This window comes from Mya arenaria, chromosome 10 (genome assembly GCF_026914265.1).
Source record: "Mya arenaria isolate MELC-2E11 chromosome 10, ASM2691426v1".
Classification (NCBI taxonomy): Eukaryota; Metazoa; Mollusca; class Bivalvia; order Myida; family Myidae; genus Mya; species Mya arenaria.
Genome location: NC_069131.1, coordinates 43819273 through 43842453, shown reverse-complemented (window position 1 = coordinate 43842453; position 23181 = coordinate 43819273). Strand labels below are relative to the sequence as shown.

General features: G+C 35.0%; 1 protein-coding gene across 2 annotated transcripts; it reads right to left on the bottom strand.

The window, feature by feature from the left end:
* Positions 1–258: 258 nt before the first annotated feature.
* LOC128204064 (androgen-induced gene 1 protein-like) lies at positions 259–21587 on the bottom strand. Of its 2 annotated transcripts, none has more exons than XM_052905402.1 (6): positions 21429–21587; positions 19759–19902; positions 11386–11487; positions 9556–9671; positions 6313–6464; positions 259–3056 (listed from the first exon to the last, which is right to left on the bottom strand). In XM_052905402.1, the coding sequence occupies exons 1-6, from the start codon at positions 21570–21572 to the stop codon at positions 2989–2991; spliced, it is 726 nt and encodes a 241-aa protein (XP_052761362.1). In that variant the 5' UTR covers positions 21573–21587; the 3' UTR covers positions 259–2988. The 2 variants fall into 2 exon arrangements, with proteins under 2 accessions (XP_052761362.1, XP_052761361.1); XM_052905401.1 differs by lacking the exon at positions 21429–21587 and adding an exon at positions 20990–21157.
* Positions 21588–23181: the final 1594 nt, after the last annotated feature.

Below are 23181 nucleotides of genomic sequence, written 5' to 3'. Positions count from 1 at the left end.
CAATTGCTCACTGTACGCCAGGTAATAGAACTCGACTTCCCAAACAACCATTTTGGTGGGTATGATTGAGTTGTTCTGTTTCTCAGAACATACAAGAAATACAGGGGCCGTGTTAAATGTAAGCCTTAGATTGATCTAAGTACAGAAATCATGGTTGTTTTCATTGAACTTTTAAATACACTGAATGGAATTAATGAGCCCTGTCTAAAGATTTAGTACCACATTTAATATAAGCCGGATCAATACCTTAAACAGAACAACACACATAATTTTATTTCCACTTCTGATTTCTGTTACAAATACATACAAGAAACATGGTAAGAATTAAAGCTTAGAGACATGGATTAAATAAGTGTTATGGATTACACAGATTTATCAAGCCTAGTTAACTTGATACCAGTTAAGTTACTGTACAATAAGTGAAGTATAGATAGAAATGTAAACATTTAACATCAAACTTCAACAGATATGTCCAGTTACCTGTATTTGTCGATATATATTGAACTATTGAAGGCCTATAACTCTTGCAGTACTAAACTGATTGAGACACATGTTGCGAGTGCACCCCTATGAATGTTCATTGACCTGTATTATCATCGACTTTACGCTTGTCTGTTAAAGAAGGGTATACCTCTATCATGAAAACCAAGAGATATGGGCCTTGATATGCATGTGCATAATGTCAGTGGTGTTGTGTACTGAGTTCAAAGAGAATATCGCGAACATTATTTGAGTTATGGCCAAGTTCAGTTTCTGTACAATAATGACGATACCAAGGCTCTGATAGTTCCTCGACCACATCCAAGATCAAATATTAAAGATATAAAATGTATATGTCTATCAGCTTGAATCAAACGGGCAAAATTACAATATAGGACACAAAAAGGAAAGTATGTTGAAGGCATGCAATTATTTCAAGTACAATGCATTTCTGTAAATGTTTTAGCAATGCTTTTGTAGTTCTTATCTTATCACCTTATATCATTATCAACTCTAAATTTTCTTTAAAGTTCTTTTGGTGTGGGGTCATTTGTGAACATACATACACTGGTAATACCTGGGATATCACACAATTGTATATACATGTCAAAAAGCAAAACATAACGAACAATAGCAAAACAATATAGTCCAAAAAAAGAAAACACATTGACATCCATTATAATCTACAACTTTAAGGCTTAACTATCTACAACTTACAACTCTAACATTTAGGTTTACTATTTGATTAAGAGCATTCATCATTTGATTGTTTTCAAGTGCATTATACAAGTACAATAGTTCATTACGAAAAATCAGTTGTTCTTTTTGGAATTGCCAAACACTGACAATCTGTTCATTTCTTGATAAAAACAACACTTCATACAGTATGTGCATAACACAAAGAAATACAAAGACATACTATAAGCATATCATATCTTCGAATAAACACTTATGGATATACTTTTATAAAATGCAATTTATGCTCTTAATAAAATCATTAAAAAATCCTTTGTTTTTTTTAATGCTTCTTTGGCAAGCATATAAAAATATAAATTGTTATAATTATTACACAATATATTTTTTTAGGTCAATTTTACAGCCTTCAACAATTAATATGTTTTATGTTATTTAACAATTTGTTTTTACCACATTTTTTTAACAAAGTATAAATGGTCGACCAAATATTGGTTAATGTCAAACATTGGATAAAAAAGAGTTCATAAAGGACAATCTTTCAATCTCCAAGTGAATAAATGACATAACTTTCCACACAATGATATCCTGGATCATGATGACAATTAAATAGGATATACAAATGAAATATTCTATATTAAAAAATGTTCAACATTGTTTCCTATCTACAAGCAAAAACCTTTCTGGGTACTAGTTATATAATATTTGACTGTTTAAAATATCAAGTAAAAAATCTTAACAAGAGGGCCATGATGGCCCTGAGTCGTACACCTCAGATGAGAATAAAAACAGTCTGGGTCTAGCAATTTCAGACTTGATTTTCAAAGATTTCCCTATATAAGTATGAAAGGAACCTGTCACCCCTTGTGTTGGGCCAGGTGAATTATTTGAACAAACTTGGTAGACAATGTAACACACAAAAATATCTAAGCTCTAGGCCTCATGGTTTTTGTCAAGAAGATGTCTAACTTTTTTCCTTTCGGTCATCATGGCAACCAGATATCTGCATCAAATTCATTTCATTTCAAATTCAAGAAGGTTCCCAAGTCCCTCTGATCACACAAGAAACTGGCCACAATTTCTTTAAAAGGAGAAAACAACAACAATATAAACGAAAGCAGAAATTGTGAGACTTAAAACTGTTCAAGTGTTTGGAGTCTTATCCAGGAAATAAGTTAAAAAGATAATTATGATAATATATGTTTTGGTTTTTAAAATAAAATTTAAGCAAGCAATTTTCCTAATTCAAATATGATTCTTAAACCTGTTATGTGTAGATATATATTTCCAGAAACTAGCACCTGTGCCAGTATTTATAAAACATCTTAACATTTCCAAACTTAAATCCTTTTCCATTTACATAAAAACACTCATAAATGTATATTTCTTTGACTATGAAAATGTTAGGAAATGGCTTGATGTTTTTAGATTACAGGCCCGTGGCCATATTACAGAAGCATATTAAGTTAAAATTTTACCTTTTCCTTAAATTCAACATTTTCATTAACTGTTTTATTACACAGGTAGAAAGTAGTATGCTTAGTGTTGATACTGCAATTAAAATATGGACTATATAGTGTGTTTTTTAAAATGAGAATTTCATTTTAAACAATTAGTTTTTTGAAGAAATATAACAATTCCAAATATTACACTATAGTTAAAATATGTTAAAAAAATCCTAAAATGCTTCTGTAACATGGACTCAGCAGCTCTGTTTAACTTAAGTTTAAGATTATAGAAATACAATCATTGATATTTCAGTTTTAAATACAAAAGTTATACAAAAAGAAACAAGTGACCTATTTAACACATGTTTCAAGAGACCTTCTTGCTTTTCTTTCTCTGTTGTACACCCTGATTTCTTTTCACAGCAAGCTCTTTCCCTGAAAAAAATATCATGTGCATGGTTAATTTTTTTTACAAAATTTGCATGTATTTTGCTCTACTAGCAAAAGGCTAAAAGAGCGTATGCCATGGTGAGGTGTATGTCAGCTGTTAACATGATACAGTATTCAGTTTTTATTGTATCTCAATGAGACTTGTACAGTAGATATTCATGAGAGCTTGTTTCCTTTTGAAAATCAGCCAGATCTGTCCATGCATGACTGTATTATGGCCCTTGAAATTATCCAGAAATTTAGCCAAGTCTAAAATTACAAAGAGACAACCATGCCTCCTTGGATCAAAACCTTGCTTGTGACCTTTTGACAATCATGTACTTCCAATTTTGAAGTTACTACATTGAAAATTGGACCAAGTGTACAGTTTTGAAAAACAAATGTCAAATTTACACTAGGATTACCTTGACTGCAACCTTTTGACCTATTTTCTATTTTTGAAGCTACTGCATTGTAGTTTGGACCATGTTTTGCTAACACATATCAATATTGACATGTACAGGTTACCTTTTGACCTACTTTCTTATTTTTAAAGCTACAGCAATAACATTTGGACCATGTGGACAGTTTTGAAAACAAATGTCAATGTTGTGCTTGAATGTGACCTTTTGACCTACAATATTATTTTTGGAGCTACAGCAATTAACTTTAGACAATGTGAACAGTGGTCAAAAATTGTTTAAAACTCACTTTTTTCACGATTAAGGGGTATCATATCCCTCTCGTTATTGTTTTTCAATGAAACATATACAGCAGTTTGATATCCATGAGAGCTCTGTACCTTTTGAAACCAGCCAGATCCACTCATGAGCAAGTCATGGCCCTTGAAATTATGAAGCCCTATCAGAGTAGACTCTAAGGGAGACAACTTTTACAGATAGTTGTGTATTATTGTAGTGTTTGTCTCCCTTTGCCATTAAAACATGGTTCACTTTGAATGTGTGCTGTTACTAGTACATGCTTTGGGTATGAACTATTGTCACAGACACTTATTTAAACAAGAGGGCCATAATGGCCCTAAATGGCTCACCTGAGTAAAAGAGTTTAACCTTTGTAATCAATATGGCTTGATATTTGTTCTCAAAGAATATTGAAAAACATACTGAACAAACTTGTTGCCTGGATAATCACTGACAGGACTTGTCACAGTTGCCTGCACACTGACAGGACTTGTCACAGTTTCCTGCACACTGACAGGATTTTGTTCAGTTGCCTGCACACTGACAGGATTTTGTTCAGTTGCCTGTACACTGACAGGACTTGATGATTGACTGCACACTGACAGAATTTGAATATCATACCTGCACACTGACAGGATTCTGTTCAGTTGGCTGCACACTAACAGGACTTGATAATTGACTGCACACTGACAGGACTTGGTACAGATACCTGCACACTGACAGGACTTTTTTCAGTTGCCTGCACACTGACAGGACTTAGTTCAATTGCTAGCACACACACACGCACACGCACACGCACACGCACACACACACACACACACACACACACAGAGGACTTCGTTCAATTGCCTGCACACTGACAAAACTATGTCAAATTGCTTGCACACTGAAAGAACTTTTAGTATAGATACACAAACAACAAACAGTGAACCATCCAGTAAAATCAATAAACTGCCTTAAGCTCTAAAAATCAAATATCAGAACACATTCAGCACCTTCCACTAATATCATTGCTTCTTCCATCTAAGTAAACATCACCTTCCACCACTGTTCAAAATCAAAATTTACTTAAAGATCATTAAGCCATATTCGATGTCCACACAGAAGATCAGATTGTAGCTTAGAATAATCTACATGAAGTTCAATGGAAAAGTCTGATTTTTAAATTTATCATTAAGTAAAAATGAAATTTCTTCTAAAGAATTAAGTGTATAATAATTATTTTAATCTATGAACCTAAAAAAAAAGAACAATAATTACCTTTAAGTGACTATGTTGAAAACTTAATAAGATTTAAAATCTATTCCCTTGTTACTAAAAATAGAAAGTAGTGGAATCACCAACAAAAAGGGAGACCATATAGCAAGAATTGCTGCGCTTACTTCAGAAATAAACTTTACATAACTATCAGATTTTAACATTTTGTTGTTGTTGTTGTTAATCAATCATGTATTTTTGTAGAGGGTCACCCAATGAAGCTTTCTGTAAAGTTTAATTGAATTTGTACTGGTAGTTTTAGAGGAGATGTTTTTTTAAAGCAAAATAGGAAGTTGGCCGTTTTGTTGTTGTTGCTGTTGTTGTTATTGTTGATCAATCGTGACCCCTTGTTGTATTTTTGTAGAGGGTCACCATAAGCAGCTTCCTGCAAAGATTCATTGAATGTAGAGCAGTAGTTTCAGTGGAGATGTTTTTTAAAGCAAAACAGGAAATCAGCCATTTTGATGTTGTTGCTGTTGTTGTTGATCTATCGTGACTCCTTGTTGTATTTTTGTAGATGGTCACCCAAGGAAGCTTCCTGTGAAGTTTCATTAAATTTGAACTGGTAGTTTCAGAGGAGATGTTTTTTAAAGCAAAACAGGAAGTCGGCCATTTTGTTGTTGTTGTTGTTGTTGTTGTTGATCAATCGTGACCTCTTGTTGTATTTTTGTAGATGGTCACCCAAGAAAGCTTCTTGTGAAGTTTCATTGAATTTGGCTAGGTAGTTTCAGAGAAGTTTTTTAAGCAATTACGGACGGACGGACTGACTGACGGACGCCGGACAAAGACCGATCACAATAGCTCACCTTGAGCACTCATCCTACTTATCTGCTTTCTACATTTTCTGTCCCTGCATGTTGAACATGCAATGTTGTCAGCTAACCCAAACACAAAACGTTCCAAGTGAACCATAAGTATGTTGCCTATTACCCATACATACATGCGTTGGATTGAAAACGACCATGCCAGAACAGCATAGGCCCTCATGAGCCTTTTGTTTGAGAATTATGTTACTGCAGTATGATCTACTATTGTTCACTATTAAACCAAAGTGAAATATTTTTTGCTATGATAGTCCTTGTTTGCAATAGTGCCATTCATTTTAACATTATTTATATACAGCGCAAAATGGAAGGACTAGACTAAAATGCATTTAAAACATTTATATAAAAGATGTATTTTCAGGTTACTGAAATGATCATTTGATTTTGTGGTACTCAGTTCTCAAGTGTTCAAGTTAAATTATTTAAAAAAAAATCCTTTGACTTAAAAACTTCCTGCCTTAAATGTTAAGCAGTACTTACTCCAGATCGCTTTATTCAGAGACTCGCCGACCATGTATATAGTGAGAAAGAAGACACAAAGAATGCCGATAAATATGGCCCTCTGGTGGGCCTCCATAACTGCTAGCACCGGATACACCCAGATGTTGGCATAGTAAGCTATCCACAAGATCCTGTAATATAAATATTTCCATGGATATCATATTAAAGCATTATCATAGCACCTAACAAGAGCTGTCACAGAGACAGCGCACTCGACTATTCCACCGCTTTTCAATGTAAGGATTGAAACGTTTTGGCGAAACATGCATGGATCATGTTAGATTAGATTTCAATGCAATACATGGTGTGCTGAGATATTGACATAAATCTGGTTACATGCAAAATTTTAACGAGAATTTCTAAGACTAATAATAAAGGGGCAAAAAATATATATTATAAAAGATAGAGTTATCTTACTTGATTAAATAAGAAGGTTAAATAGATGGGAGTCTGTGTGTGAAGTTTCAATGCAATACATGATGTATTCGCTGAGGTATTGAGTTAAAAGTGGTTACATGCAAAACCTTAACCAGAATTTCTATGTTGAATAAAAAAGGGGCCATTATTTGAATTTAATGCAAACTGGAGTTATCTTACTTGGTTATTTAAGTAGATTGGATGGTTGAGTACCATTGTATAAAGTCTCAATGCAATCCATCAAGTAATTGCTGAGATATTAACCTATGTGTGCTTACATGCAAAACCTTAACCAGAATGTCTAAGTCAAATAATACAGGCCTATAATTTGCATTATATTCAAAAAAGTGTTATCTGGGAATACATATCTAATGTTTCAATGCAATACATGATATATTTGCTGAGATATTGACTTAAATGTGGTTGCATGCAAAATCTTAACCAGAATTTCTAAGTCGAATAATAAAGGGCAATTATTTTGCATTAAATGCAAACTAGAGTTATCTAACTTGGTTAATTAAGTAGGTAGGATGGTTTACTACCATTGTATAAAGTCTCAATGCAATACCTCAAGTAGTTGCTGAGATATTAACCTATGTATGCTTACACGCAAAACCTTAACCAGAATTTCTAAGTCAAATGATAAAGGGCAATTATTTGCATTAAATGCAAACTAGAGTTATCTAACTTGGTTAATTTAGTAGGCTGGATGGTTGAGTACCATTGTATCAAGTATCAATGCAATACTTCCAAGTAGTTGCTGAGATATTAACCTATGTGTGCTTACACGCAAAACCTCAACCAGAATTTCTAAGTTGAATAATAAAGGCCTATTATTTGCATTATATTCAATTAAGTGTTACCTTACTTCATTAATTTAGTATAAAAGATAGTTGGGAATACATATCCAAAGTTTCAATGCAATAACTGGTGTATTTACTGAGATAATGACTTAAAGGTGCTTACATGCAAAACCTTAACCAAGGTGTGACGCCGACGCCAGGGTGAGTAGTATAGCTCTCCTTATTCTTCGAATAGTCGAGCTAATAAATGCATCATGAATGTAATCCCTAGCCACATAGTTTATGCCTCCCTGCAGCTTGCCTGGGCAATCTGTGTACTCCATATTATAATTTGACCAAAATCAAACACAGTAATTACACAGACACAAAAAACTAGATTAGGAATTTGATATGACTGATGACAGCTATACATTTTATTGGGGTACTATTACACACAGGGACAGGGTGCATGGTCACTATCAATAGCCCCTTATGTTCACCTTTTTCATAGATTTTCTATTACAATCCATTTTCATAACAACACTTATTGAGTGTCTGTTGGTATTAGTTTGTATGAAAACACACTCTCAGTCTCAAATATTCTAAGCTACTCTTGTGAATACAAGCTCTACCAGCAGAGGTAATTTAAGATTTACCAGCACAGGTAATACAATATATACCAGCAAAGGTAATACAAGACCTACCAGCATAGGTAATACAAGACCTATCAGCAAAGGTAATACAAGATATACCAGCATAGGTTTTACAAGGCCTACCAGCATAGGTAATACTACCAGCATAGGTAATAGGTAACACAAGACCTACCAGCATAGGTGATACAAGATATACCAGCATTGGTAATACTACCAGCATAGGTAATACAAGACCTACCAGCATAGGTAATACAAAACCTACAAGCATAGGTGATACAAGATATACCAGCATAGGTAATAGGTAACACAAGACCTACCAGCATAGGTGATACAATATATACCAGCATTGGTAATACAAGACCTATCAGCAAAGGTGATACAAGATATACCAGCATTGGTAACACAAGACCTACCAGCATAGGTGATACAAGATATACCAGCATAGGTAACACAAGACCTACCAGCATAGGTGATACAATATATACCAGCATTGGTAATACAAGACCTATCAGCAAAGGTGATACAATATATACCAGCATTGGTAACACAAGACCTACCAGCATAGGTGATACAAGATATACCAGCATAGGTAATAGGTAACACAAGACCTACCAGCATAGGTGATACAATATATACCAGCAAAGGTAATACAAGACCTATCAGCAAAGGTAATACAAGATATACCAGCATAGGTTATACAAGGCCTACCAGCATAGGTAATACTACCAGCATAGGTAATAGGTAACACAAGACCTACCAGCATAGGTGATACAAGACATACCAGCATTGGTAATACTACCAGCATAGGTAATACAAGACATACCACCATAGGTAATACAAAACCTACAAGCATAGGTGATACAAGATATACCAGCATTGGTAATACTACCAGCATAGGTAATACAAGACCTACCATCATAGGTTATACAAGATCTATCAGCATAGGTAATACAAGATCTTCCAGCAAAGGTAATGCAAGACCTACCAGCAAAGGTAATATAAGACCTACCAGCAGAGGTTAATCAAGACCTAACAGCAGAGGTAATACAAGACCTAACAACATAGGCAATACAAGACCTAAAAGTATAGGCAATACAAGACCTACCAGCATAGGTAATACAATACCTACCAGCAGAGGTAATACAATATCTACCAGCATATGTAATACAATACCTACCAGCAGAGGTAATACAAGACCTACCAGCAGAGGGAATACAAGACCTACCAGCATAGGTAATACAATACCTACCAGCATAGGTAATACAAAGATCTACCAGCATAGGTAACACAAGGCCTACCAGCACAGGTAATACAAGATATACCAGCATAGGTTATACAAGATATACCAGCAAAGGCAACACAAGACCTACCAGCAGAGGTAAAGCAAAGCAAATGCCAACAGTATGGACATCCCCCTCCTTCTAGTAGGATACTCGTGGTAAACCACAATTTTCTCTATCAATAGGAAAGGTAAAACTGTTGAGTGCTGAAAAAGAAATAACATTTCACCATCACAATTTCTATTCAAGAAATATGAAAGAATAACACCATGTTTATTACAAGTATAGAGGGTACATTATAATTATTTTATGTATAAATATAGGATTTTGAATGAATACAAATGTTACTTTAATATAATAGATATTTTTTCAACTGAATTAACAGTTTTTTGCTTGCATGTATTCTTTAAAGCCTCCGTGTCACTTAGGATTTAATAATTAGGGGAAAAAAGTGTCTGAATAATTCCCAAGGTCCACACTGCTTAAGTAAAAAGAAATGTTTGGAAAATACCAATGAAATTCCAAACTGGATCACTGACTAACTATTTGCTAGTGAGCAGGTGGAACATTGTGCTTTGCAAAACGTACCTGAGCAGTTGCCATTATAGACAGGAGAAATAACTAGAGAAATGTTGAACTTTTTCAAATGAAATTAAGCTCCTGTTTCTTAAATAGATGTGATGCAAGTGTTTTCGAATAAAAAATTATCAATGTTGTTATTAAAGTGAATTGGTGAAATGGCAGATGCACTTTTTTGCTGTATGACAAAATTAAAAGTGACAAATCATGAGGAGTGTTAAAACTAAAATACCAAAAGCTGCAACCATTCAGCAAATGTTGATATTTGCTCAAATATTGTTTTTGAAGACTACAATTTCCATATTAATAAGCGTAAACAGCTCTGTTGTTCGGTAATTGGTTAATTGACATTATCACATGATGTTATCTGTGTATGGTTAACATGTTAAAATTTCTACTTCTATTATGGAAGTCCTGGTGTTCTAGTGTTTCAGGTGTTGATTAACTAAGGTTATTGTTCTTGACTTTACCGGCGTGGGTTCGCACACCACGAAAACCAACATACTTTTTGCATACTATAACTTTTTGTTGTTTTTTAGTTTTTATGCAAAATATCATTAGAATAAAAAGCAACATAGAATTTTAGTAATTCAGAAAGTCACATGATATGCAAAATTTGGTTATGACATTGTGTGCGCTAAATTTAGATTATACTTAAAGTAACTTTCGGTACAGCGAGTTGTGTATTCTTGTAGTAGTTATTACTCTTTGCTTGAAATGCTGCCTTGCATAAGTATTTGCTAAATAAGACTTCTTTTTACAGAAAGTTGTGTATCATTAAAGTATGGTTCTTGCCCTATGTGAAACCTATTGCTCACTGATTTCTCCCCATTGTATGTGATTGCCAGTAAAGTGTTGGCTATTGTGGGCCTCTTGTTTTATTAGACAACAGCTTAAGTTGAGTTGGAACAAATCTCAGTACATTAAAAACTTTTTTATCACAATATAGTGTACGCTATATTGAAACATGTATGAATACAACACTACCAGAAGGTAACGCTAATAGCTTGATTTTAGTATATAATGAAAAAGCACTGATATTGAGAAAAAAAATTATGAGCCCAGTTATGGTCAATTTTATTACATTCAACAAGAGCTGTAACAGGGGTGAAAATTACACCCACGCACCACCTGGATACAGGGATGGTGAACAATTTTGTTGAAAAGGAGCATAACTCCAGTTTTTGCTCAATTTATGTTGAAAGTTCACAGATATCACATCACACTTATTATAATATCAGATTGCTATAAAATTACCATTACAGACTTTTTATAACTTTGGCATATTATCTTTTAATCTGTGTATAGTTAGTGTATGAATAGTTTTCTAGATGAACCTACCATGGTGTGGTTTAGCCACTGAGGTATAAGTTCATCTAGTTTCTTGGGATAAACCAGCTCCCTGTCCACAGCATAGATACCCCAGAATGTCATCACTACAAACTGAAATATAAACAAATTAATAACAATAAATAAATAGGAAAATAGCATGCATAACCCTAGAATGTGAATGAAAAATTTGTGTAGAACTAAGGGATTCTGTTTTATCCCTTGATGGCAGGTTATATCCCTTGATGACATGTAATATCCCTTGAAAGCATTTTATATCCCTTGATGGCAGGTTATGTCCCTTGATGGCAGATTATTTCCCTTTATGGCCGAATATATCCCTTCAGCTTGATAGCAGGTTATATCCCTTGATCTTAGATTACATCTGTTGATCTTAGATTATATTCCTTGCTGGCAGAGTGAATCCCTACTTTATAACTATTGATGGCAGATTATATCCCTTGATGGTAGATTATATTTCCACTTTACATCTCATGGCGGCAGATTATATCCCTTCTATCACAGGTTATATACAATGATCCTTGATGTAGGGTTTAAGAGTTATTGAAGGGTGCTGCACCCTGTCCTTTTTGGTAGCACCACTATGCATGGGCTCCCTTCTGCCTTCATAGAATTGAATTTTTAAGACTAAATATTAGTCTCACAATTTTAATTATGTGGTTTAAACCTAAAATTTACAATAAAACACAATTCCTAACATTTTTTGTAAACTTCATTATGTTCAAGTCCTTCACACCCCGATACATGGTGCCCTGAGAACCCTAAGCACCCTGTCCCCCTTCTGCAGCATTCTATCTCTCTTCTGCAGCACCCTGTCCCTCTTCTGCAGCACTCTATCCCTCTTCTGCAGCACCCTGTCCCTCTTCTGCAGCACTCTATTCCTCTTCTGCAGCACTCTATCCCTCTTCTGCAGCACTCTACCCCTCTTCTGCAGCACTCTATCCCTCTTCTGCAGCACCCTGTCCCTCTTCTGCAGCACTCTATCCCTCTTCTGTAGCACTCTATCCCTCTTCTGCAGCACTCTATCCCTCTTCTGCAGCACTCTACCCCTCTTCTGCAGAACCCTGTCCCTCTTCTGCAGCACCCTGTCCCTCTTCTGCAGCAATCTGTCCCTCCTAAGCAGCACCCTGTCCCTCTTCTGCAGCACTTTATCCCTCTTCTGCAGCACCCTGTCCCTCTTCTGCAGCACCCTATCCCTCTTCTGCAGCACCCTGTCCCTCTTCTGCAGCACCCTGTCCCTCTTCTGCAGCACTCAATCCCTCTTCTGCAGCACCCTGTCCCTCTTCTGCAGCACTCTGTCCCTCTTCTCAGCACCATCCCTCTTCTGCAGCACCCTGTCCCTCTTCTACAGCACTCTGTCCTTTTTAAATAAAGACTGGCTTAAACCCTACTTGATGGGAGATTGCACCCCTTGAAAGCAGAGTGCATCCCTTGATCCTTTGCAAGTTACAAACCTTTATAGAGACACATCCCTTGATACAGATTACATACCTTGATTGCAGGTAATATACCTTTATAGGTTGTATCCCTTGATACAGATTGCATACCTTGATTGCAGGTAATAAACCATTATAGATTGAATCCCTTGATACAGATTGCATACCTTTATTGCAGGTAAAATACTTTTATAGATAATATCCCTTGATACAGATTGCATACCTTTATTGCAGGTAATATACCTTTATAGATTGTATCCCTTGATACAGATTACATACCTTGATTGCAGGTAATATACCTTTATAGATAATATCCCTTGATAGCAGGTTACATCCCCTGATTGCAGGTAATATACCTTTAAAGATTATATCCCTTGATTGCAGGTAATACACCTTTATAGATTATGTCCCTTGATAGCTGGTAATATACCTTTATAGATTATGTCCCTTGATAGCAGGTTATATATCTTTATAGATTATATCCCTTGATAGCAGGTAAAACACCTTTATAGATTATATCCATTGATAGCAGGTAATATACCTTTATAGATTATATCCCTTGATAGCTGGTAATATACCTTTATAGATTATATCCCTTGATAGCAGGTTACATCCCCTGATTGCAGGTAATATACCTTTAAAGATTATATCCCTTGATTGCAGGTAATACACCTTTATAGATTATATCCCTTGATAGCTGGTAAAACACCTTTATAGATAATATCCCTTGATAGCAGGTTACATTACCCTGATTGCAGGTAATACACCTTTATAGATTATGTCCCTTGATAGCTGGTAATATACCTTTATAGATTATGTCCCTTGATAGCAGGTTATATACCTTTATAGATTATATCCCTTGATAGCAGGTAATATACCTTTATAGATTATATCCCTTGATAGCAGGTAATATACCTTTATAGATTATATCCCTTGATAGCAGGTAATATACCTTTATAGATTATATCCCTTGATTGCAGGTTATATACCTTTATAGATTATATCCCTTGATAGCTGGTAATATACCTTTATAGATTATATCCCTTGATTGCAGGTTATATACCTTTATAGATTATATCCCTTGATAGCTGGTAATATACCTTTATAGATTATATCCCTTGATAGCTGGTAATATACCTTTATAGATTATGTCCCTTGATAGCAGGTTATATACCTTTATAGATTATATCCCTTGATAGCAGGTTATATACCTTTATAGATTATGTCCCTTGATAGCAGGTTATATACCTTTATAGATTATATTCCTTGATAGCAGGTAATATACCTTTATAGATTATATCCCTTGATTGCAGGTTATATACCTTTATAGATTATATCCCTTGATAGCTGGTAATATACCTTTATAGATTATATCCCTTGATAGCTGGTAATATACCTGTATAGATTATGTCCCTTGATAGCAGGTTATATACCTTTATAGATTATATCCCTTGATAGCAGGTTATATACCTTTATAGATTATATCCCTTGATAGCAGGTTATATATCTTTATAGATTATATCCCTTGATAGCAGGTAATATACCTTTATAGATTATATCCCTTGATTGCAGGTAATACACCTTTATAGATTATATCCCTTGATAGCTGGTAACACACCTTTTTAGATTATATCCCTTGATTGCAGGTAATATACCTTTATAGATTCTATCCCTTGATAGCTGGTAACACACCTTTATAGATTATATCCCTTGATTGCAGGTAATATACCTTTATAGATTATATCCCTTGATAGCTGGTAATACACCTTTATAGATTATATCCCTTGATAGCTGGTAACACACCTTTATAGATTCTATCCCTTGATAGCTGGTAACACACCTTTATAGATTATATCCCTTGATTGCAGGTATTATACCTTTTTAGATTATATCCCTTGATAGCTGGTAATACACCTTTATAGATTATATCCCTTGATAGCTGGTAACACACCTTTATAGATTATATCCCTTGATAGCTGGTAACACACCTTTTTAGATTATATCCCTTGATTGCAGGTAATATACCTTTATAGATTCTATCCCTTGATAGCTGGTAACACACCTTTATAGATTATATCCCTTGATAGCTGGTAATATACCTTTATAGATTATATCCCTTGATAGCTGGTAACACACCTTTTTAGATTATATCCCTTGATTGCAGGTAATATACCTTTATAGATTCTATCCCTTGATAGCTGGTAACACACCTTTATAGATTATATCCCTTGATTGCAGGTAATATACCTTTATAGATTATATCCCTTGATAGCTGGTAATACACCTTTATAGATTATATCCCTTGATTGCAGGTATTATACCTTTATAGATTATATCCCTTGATAGCTGGTAATACACCTTTATAGATTATATCCCTTGATAGCTGGTAACACAACTTTATAGATTATATCCCTTGATAGCTGGTAACACACCTTTATAGATTATATCCCTTGATTGCAGGTAATACACCTTTATAGATTATATCCCTTGATTGCAGGTAATATACCTTTATAGATTATATCCCTTGATAGCTGGTAATACACCTTTATAGATTATATCCCTTGATTGCAGGTAATATACCTTTATAGATTATATCCCTTGATAGCTGGTAATACACCTTTATAGATTATATCCCTTGATAGCTGGTAACACACCTTTATAGATTATATCCCTTGATAGCTGGTAATACACCTTTATAGATTATATCCCTTGATTGCAGGTAATATACCTTTATAGATTATATCCCTTGATAGCTGGTAATACACCTTTATAGATTATATCCCTTGATAGCTGGTAACACACCTTTATAGATTATATCCCTTGATAGCTGGTAACACACCTTTTTAGATTATATCCCTTGATTGCAGGTAATATACCTTTATAGATTCTATCCCTTGATAGCTGGTAACACACCTTTATAGATTATATCCCTTGATAGCTGGTAATATACCTTTATAGATTATATCCCTTGATAGCTGGTAACACACCTTTTTAGATTATATCCCTTGATTGCAGGTAATATACCTTTATAGATTCTATCCATTGATAGCTGGTAACACACCTTTATAGATTATATCCCTTGATTGCAGGTAATATACCTTTATAGATTATATCCCTTGATAGCTGGTAATACACCTTTATAGATTATATCCCTTGATTGCAGGTATTATACCTTTATAGATTATATCCCTTGATAGCTGGTAACACACCTTTATAGATTATATCCCTTGATAGCTGGTAACACACCTTTATAGATTATATCCCTTGATAGCTGGTAACACACCTTTATAGATTATATCCCTTGATTGCAGGTAATATACCTTTATAGATTATATCCCTTGATAGCAGGTAATACACCTTTATAGATTATATCCCTTGATTGCAGGTAATACACCTTTATAGATTGTATCCCTTGATAGCAGGTAATACACCTTTATAGATTGTATCCCTTGATAGCAGGTAATACACCTTTATAGATTATATTCCTTGATAGCAGGTAATACACCTTCATAGATTATATCCCTTGATAGCAGGTAATACACCTTTATAGATTGTATCCCTTGATAGCAGGTAATACACCTTTATAGATTATATTCCTTGATAGCTGGTAACACACCTTTATAGATTATATCCCTTGATTGCAGGTAATACACCTTTATAGATTATATCCCTTGATTGCAGGTAATACACCTTTATAGATTATATCCCTTGATTGCAGGTAATACACATTTATAGATTGTATCCATTGATAGCAGGTAATATACCTTTATAGATTGTATCCCTTGATAGCAGGTAATACATCTTCATAGATTATATCTATTTAAAGCAGGTAATACACCTTTATAGATTGTATCCCTTGATAGCAGGTAATACACCTTTATAGATTATATCCATTGATAGCAGGTAATATACCTTTATAGATTATGTCCCTTGATAGCTGGTAATATACCTTTATAGATTATGTCCCTTGATAGCAGGTAATATACCTTTATAGATTATGTCCCTTGATAGCTGGTAATATACCTTTATAGATTATGTCCCTTGATAGCAGGTAATACACCTTTATAGATTATGTCCCTTGATTGCAGGTAATATACCTTTATAGATTATATCCCTTGATAGCTGGTAACACACCTTTATAGATTATATCCCTTGACTGCAAGTTATATACCTTTATAGATTGTATCTTTTGATAGCAGATTACAGCCCTTGATAGCAGGTTACATCCCTTGATTGCAGGTTATATACCATTATAGATTATATCCCTTGGTAGCAGGTTACATCCCTTGATTGCAGGTAATATACCTTCATAGACTTTATCCCTTGGTAGCAGGTTACATCCCTTGATTGCAGGTAATATACCTTTATAGACTTTATCCCTTGGTAGCAGGTTACATCCCTTGATTGCAGGTAATATACCTTTATAGACTTTATCCCTTGGTAGCAGGTTACATCCCTTGATTGCAGGTAATATACCTTCATAGACTTTATCCCTTGGTAGCAGGTTACATCCCTTGATTGCAGGTAATATACCTTTATAGACTTTATCCCTTGGTAGCAGGTTACATCCCTTGATTGCAGGTAATATACCGTTATAGATTATTTGCCTTGATGGATCTCTTTTTTGTATCTGATGATGGCAGAATTTATCACTTGATCGCATGTTATATCCCTTTATGGATTATATTCCTTGATAGCAATTTATATATATTTTTATGTCTTTGACTCATGATGGCAGATTATATCCCTTGATGGCAGGTAATATACCTTTATAGATTCTATCCCTTGATAGCTGGTAACACACCTTTATAGATTATATCCCTTGATAGCTGGTAATATACCTTTATAGATTATATCCCTTGATAGCTGGTAACACACCTTTTTAGATTATATCCCTTGATAGCTGGTAATATACCTTTATAGATTATATCCCTTGATAGCTGGTAACACACCTTTATAGATTATATCCCTTGATTGCAGGTAATATACCTTTATAGATTATATCCCTTGATAGCTGGTAATACACCTTTATAGATTATATCCCTTGATTGCAGGTATTATACCTTTATAGATTATATCCCTTGATAGCTGGTAATACACCTTTATAGATTATATCCCTTGATAGCTGGTAACACAACTTTATAGATTATATCCCTTGATAGCTGGTAACACACCTTTATAGATTATATCCCTTGATTGCAGGTAATACACCTTTATAGATTATATCCCTTGATTGCAGGTAATACACCTTTATAGATTATATCCCTTGATTGCAGGTAATACACCTTTATAGATTATATCCCTTGATAGCAGGTAATACACCTTTATAGATTGTATCCCTTGATAGCAGGTAATACACCTTTATAGATTATATTCCTTGATAGCAGGTAATACACCTTCATAGATTATATCCCTTGATAGCAGGTAATACACCTTTATAGATTGTATCCCTTGATAGCAGGTAATACACCTTTATAGATTATATTCCTTGATAGCTGGTAATACACCTTTATAGATTATATCCCTTGATAGCAGGTAATACACCTTTATAGATTATATCCCTTGATTGCAGGTAATACACCTTTATAGATTATATCCCTTGATTGCAGGTAATACACCTTTATAGATTGTATCCATTGATAGCAGGTAATATACCTTTATAGATTGTATCCCTTGATAGCAGGTAATACATCTTCATAGATTATATCCCTTGATAGCAGGTAATACACCTTTATAGATTGTATCCCTTGATAGCAGGTAATACACCTTTATAGATTATATCCATTGATAGCAGGTAATATACCTTTATAGATTATGTCCCTTGATAGCTGGTAATATACCTTTATAGATTATGTCCCTTGATAGCAGGTAATATACCTTTATAGATTATGTCCCTTGATAGCTGGTAATATACCTTTATAGATTATGTCCCTTGATTGCAGGTAATACACCTTTATAGATTATGTCCCTTGATTGCAGGTAATACACCTTTATAGATTATATCCCTTGATAGCTGGTAACACACCTTTATAGATTATATCCCTTGACTGCAAGTTATATACCTTTATAGATTGTATCTCTTGATAGCAGATTACAGCCCTTGATAGCAGGTTACATCCCTTGATTGCAGGTTATATACCATTATAGATTATATCCCTTGGTAGCAGGTTACATCCCTTGATTGCAGGTAATATACCTTCATAGACTTTATCCCTTGGTAGCAGGTTACATCCCTTGATTGCAGGTAATATACCTTTATAGACTTTATCCCTTGGTAGCAGGTTACATCCCTTGATTGCAGGTAATATACCTTTATAGACTTTATCCCTTGGTAGCAGGTTACATCCCTTGATTGCAGGTAATATACCTTCATAGACTTTATCCCTTGGTAGCAGGTTACATCCCTTGATTGCAGGTAATATACCTTTATAGACTTTATCCCTTGGTAGCAGGTTACATCCCTTGATTGCAGGTAATATACCGTTATAGATTATTTGCCTTGATGGATCTCTTTTTTGTATCTGATGATGGCAGAATTTATCACTTGATCGCATGTTATATCCCTTTATGGATTATATTCCTTGATAGCAATTTATATATATTTTTATGTCTTTGACTCATGATGGCAGATTATATCCCTTGATGGCAAATTATGTCCCTTGGTCGCAGGTTATATCCATTGATGGATACAGCCTTTGATGACAGATTAAAAGCATAACCAAAAAAAATATTCACTACAAAATGTTCTGAATGTCACAGTAGTACCTTGCACAAATCAAAAAGTTGGAATATGAGTTATCCTGTTCCAAGGTTCGATCCCTGGACTAGCAGCATCCTTATAAATGTATTCTGAACTTGTAACATAAATTACATTGAATACTTTAACTCTATTTCCATAAAGCATAATGTTTATTTAACAAAACCATACCACTCCAACTGGGTATACAAGAGCAGCTAGGTAGACATCCAGGAAGGACTGCAGTTTGGATTTCTGACCACCATCAGAGGGCTTCGCATGAGAACCCTTCAAGTCATTCATGATACTTAGCCCAAAGTACACTGTCTGCATGAGCTGAAATATATTCAGAGACCTGGTGGTTACAGATTTGTACATGTATCACATTGTATAAGGGAAAAGGAAAGATTGTATGAGGGGCAGAACTGCTCGTATGAGGGGCAGAACAGCTTGTATGTGGGCGGGACAGCTTGTATGTAGGCGGGACAGCTTGTATGAGGGGTTGAACAGCTTGGATGAGGGAGGGGACAGCCTGTATTTGGGCAGGGACATATTGCATGAGGGAAAGGACAGCTTTTGTATGGAACTTTTGCATAATAAATTGAGAAATTTAGTAAGAGGGGAGGGGACAGCAAACAGACAACAGCAATACAAATCCCCCACACCTGTGCGATTCATATTCACATATTTTAAATCACATTTAATGCTATATCAAGATACTCATGTCACATGTCATATATTCTACATTTAAGAATGATCTAAGCGTTACAAACTATATGTAACGTGAGACATCAAAGACGCAAAAGATCCCTTCGGAGAAAAACATGCTTGACCCTGAAGGGTACACTGGTATTTATATACAGTAAACTCTCAATCAACACAAAGCCCATGTTTTGATAATTGGCATATTACCAACCAAGTAAACATACGTACTATGAACATACTTCTGTTTATAATGGAATGTTATACTATGAAGGCATGCGCCGCCAGTGGATCGTTACACTAACATGTTTTGGTAAGTGTAATAAGCCTAATCTTCTAATGCGCCAGTAATTTGTAACCTTGCCCCCCCCCCCCCCCCCCCAGGTCCTAGGAATAGCGGGAACTTTGACTTTCGGCCTAGCCAACCCCAGCAAAAATCCCCGCCCTGAAGGGATGAACAGACAGTAAAATCCCCGCCAAATTCCCCCGCACCCCAGGGACCATAGGTAAGGCCCATTTCCCGCTATATTTAAAGCAAAGACAAAACCACAGCATTTACCCGGCACTGCGGGGCCACCTGAAAGGTAAAAACACAGCCCATTTCCTCAGCTATCCCCGGTATACCCCCGGACCTGGGGGGGCAGTGGTTAAACAAATCGTCAAAAGACTCGTTGACGGCCATTTAGGTGGACTACAATTGACTGGTGCATTATACACTTACCACATTTAGGAATGTGAGAAACTTAAACTTCCCACCAAAGCCTCTGTAAGTGAACAAATACACATAATGTTCATCACCCTGGCCTATATATCTAAGACTGTAATACAACGAGTAAATATAGGTGATAAATGCAACAATGTGTACAATCACTCTCACGTTGTCAACCATGTTGGTGTGAAACTTCCGGGTACGAAGCCAAACAATCCGTACCCTAGTCATTCGAACCCAGCAAAACGTTTTGGTAACATTTAAATCGATCCAAGAAGTTTAACATACTCACTTTAGTCTATCCACGCTTTTTAAAGGTCCGTGGTCTATGTCATACATAACCTTATAATGCTTTATACTACTTGGAAGTGATTTTTTTCTCTCAGTAGTATAACTTAAGATAGAGAAAAATCACTTCCAAGTTTTCATTCAATGGTCTATTTTTTCTTACCAGGTTTATAAACGTCAGATATTTGAACCTCCATCCATAGCCATGATATCCCACTTCGATATCACGCACATCGATGACTAAAGAATACAAATAAACTAAAAATAAAACAATGTGCACAACGAATGTTTTGACCTGCACGCCCATTGTTCTAAAATTGAGTTGTTTCCCTTAGTTTCATGGCCGTTATTGATATAGTTTTTCTATTCGCCGTTCTTTCCGTACCACTGAAACTCAAGATTTATGTATGAAAAAAAATGAATGACGTATGTACACGAGGCAAAGTCAACGCATTTTTATAACATTAGTTATCGATATTAGGCATCTGATTGTTAAATTCGGGAATCCGGATGCATTGTTATTTAAAATGATATTAAAATTTACAAATAAAACATACACACACGATAATTTGGTTCAATTGAGTACAATCAAAGACAAAGCATGCATCGCTATTGAAACTTATAAATGTCTGTTCGGTATCTAACTAGAATGTGTTCAAAATCTTGTAGCGTTTAAGATATAATGTACTACAATGTAAGACAATTAGGCAATAAGATTAAGATCAATTAACAGAGGTTGTATACAAATACACGTTGTTGTTTTTTGTTGTTGTTGTTTTTATGGGGGGGGGTCACTTATAGAAAGCTTAAACCAGGCCTTTAACGGGAACGGGGTTTGTTTTCAGTAGGATGGCCCTTTTACACTGAAACAATATGTGGTATTCAAATACCAAAACAGATTTTGAATGTGAATATTAATTAAGTTCAATGACTTTGTGACTGCATATCAAAAATGCAGCATACGATGGTGTAGCTCAGTTCTTTTAAACTATTTATTCTACAACATTCTGTGTTAGTATTTTTCAGCTTTGTTTTCGAGTTCTTCCTTTTCTGTAGGTATCAATATTAAATGACAATTAAGGGCTAATGTCTATGTTTGATTGTTTCAAATTTATATATCATATACCCCTTTCGAACACACATACAAGTTGTGGGGTTTTTGGTAAGTTTTTATTAAGGTGTTACGAGTTGGTATTTTCAATTAACATTCTTACACAGTGGTAGGTGCTGATATTTTCAGGACAGTTGCCGGGCAGAGATTTGGATGGATACCTGTCACTGAGGTCAGGATTGACCCACTCATATAGGAGCTACCATGTCTTCGTACGCTACTGTTTCTGATACTGTCAGCAACATCTAGTAGTATTTAAATTACATGATGGATTAAGTACCTCCTCTCAGCAATACTCTCCAAAGATTTTTTTCAAGCAAGCACAAGTAAATAAAAAAATGTAACATTTTCTTACCAACTACACGTCACTGTACCACGTTGTAGTTCCCATGTACAGGTCACTCAGAACAAAGTTGTCAGATTTATTTATGGCTATGATTGTAGAACTTCCCTGAAAGTCTCGGCTTTCAGTGATATTGGATGGCTTAATATAGAAAATAGGATAAAGCAACTACGACTAAACCATGTACATAAAATCTTTAATAGCAAATGCCCATCATACTTACATGAACATTTTACTTTAGTCTCATCCACACATTCTTACAACAGTAGATATAGTGCTGGAAATTTTAAAGTGCCACAGGCTGACAGTTCTATATTAAATACTTTCTTTTACCAAGCAATCCAGGACTGGAACAGTCTTCCAATAAAGTTAAAAGAATTGAAAAATAAGAATACTTTTAAAAAAGAAGTGAAATCACATCTCATTGCTGGTATGAAATGTGCAGAAATGGAAGATTTCCTA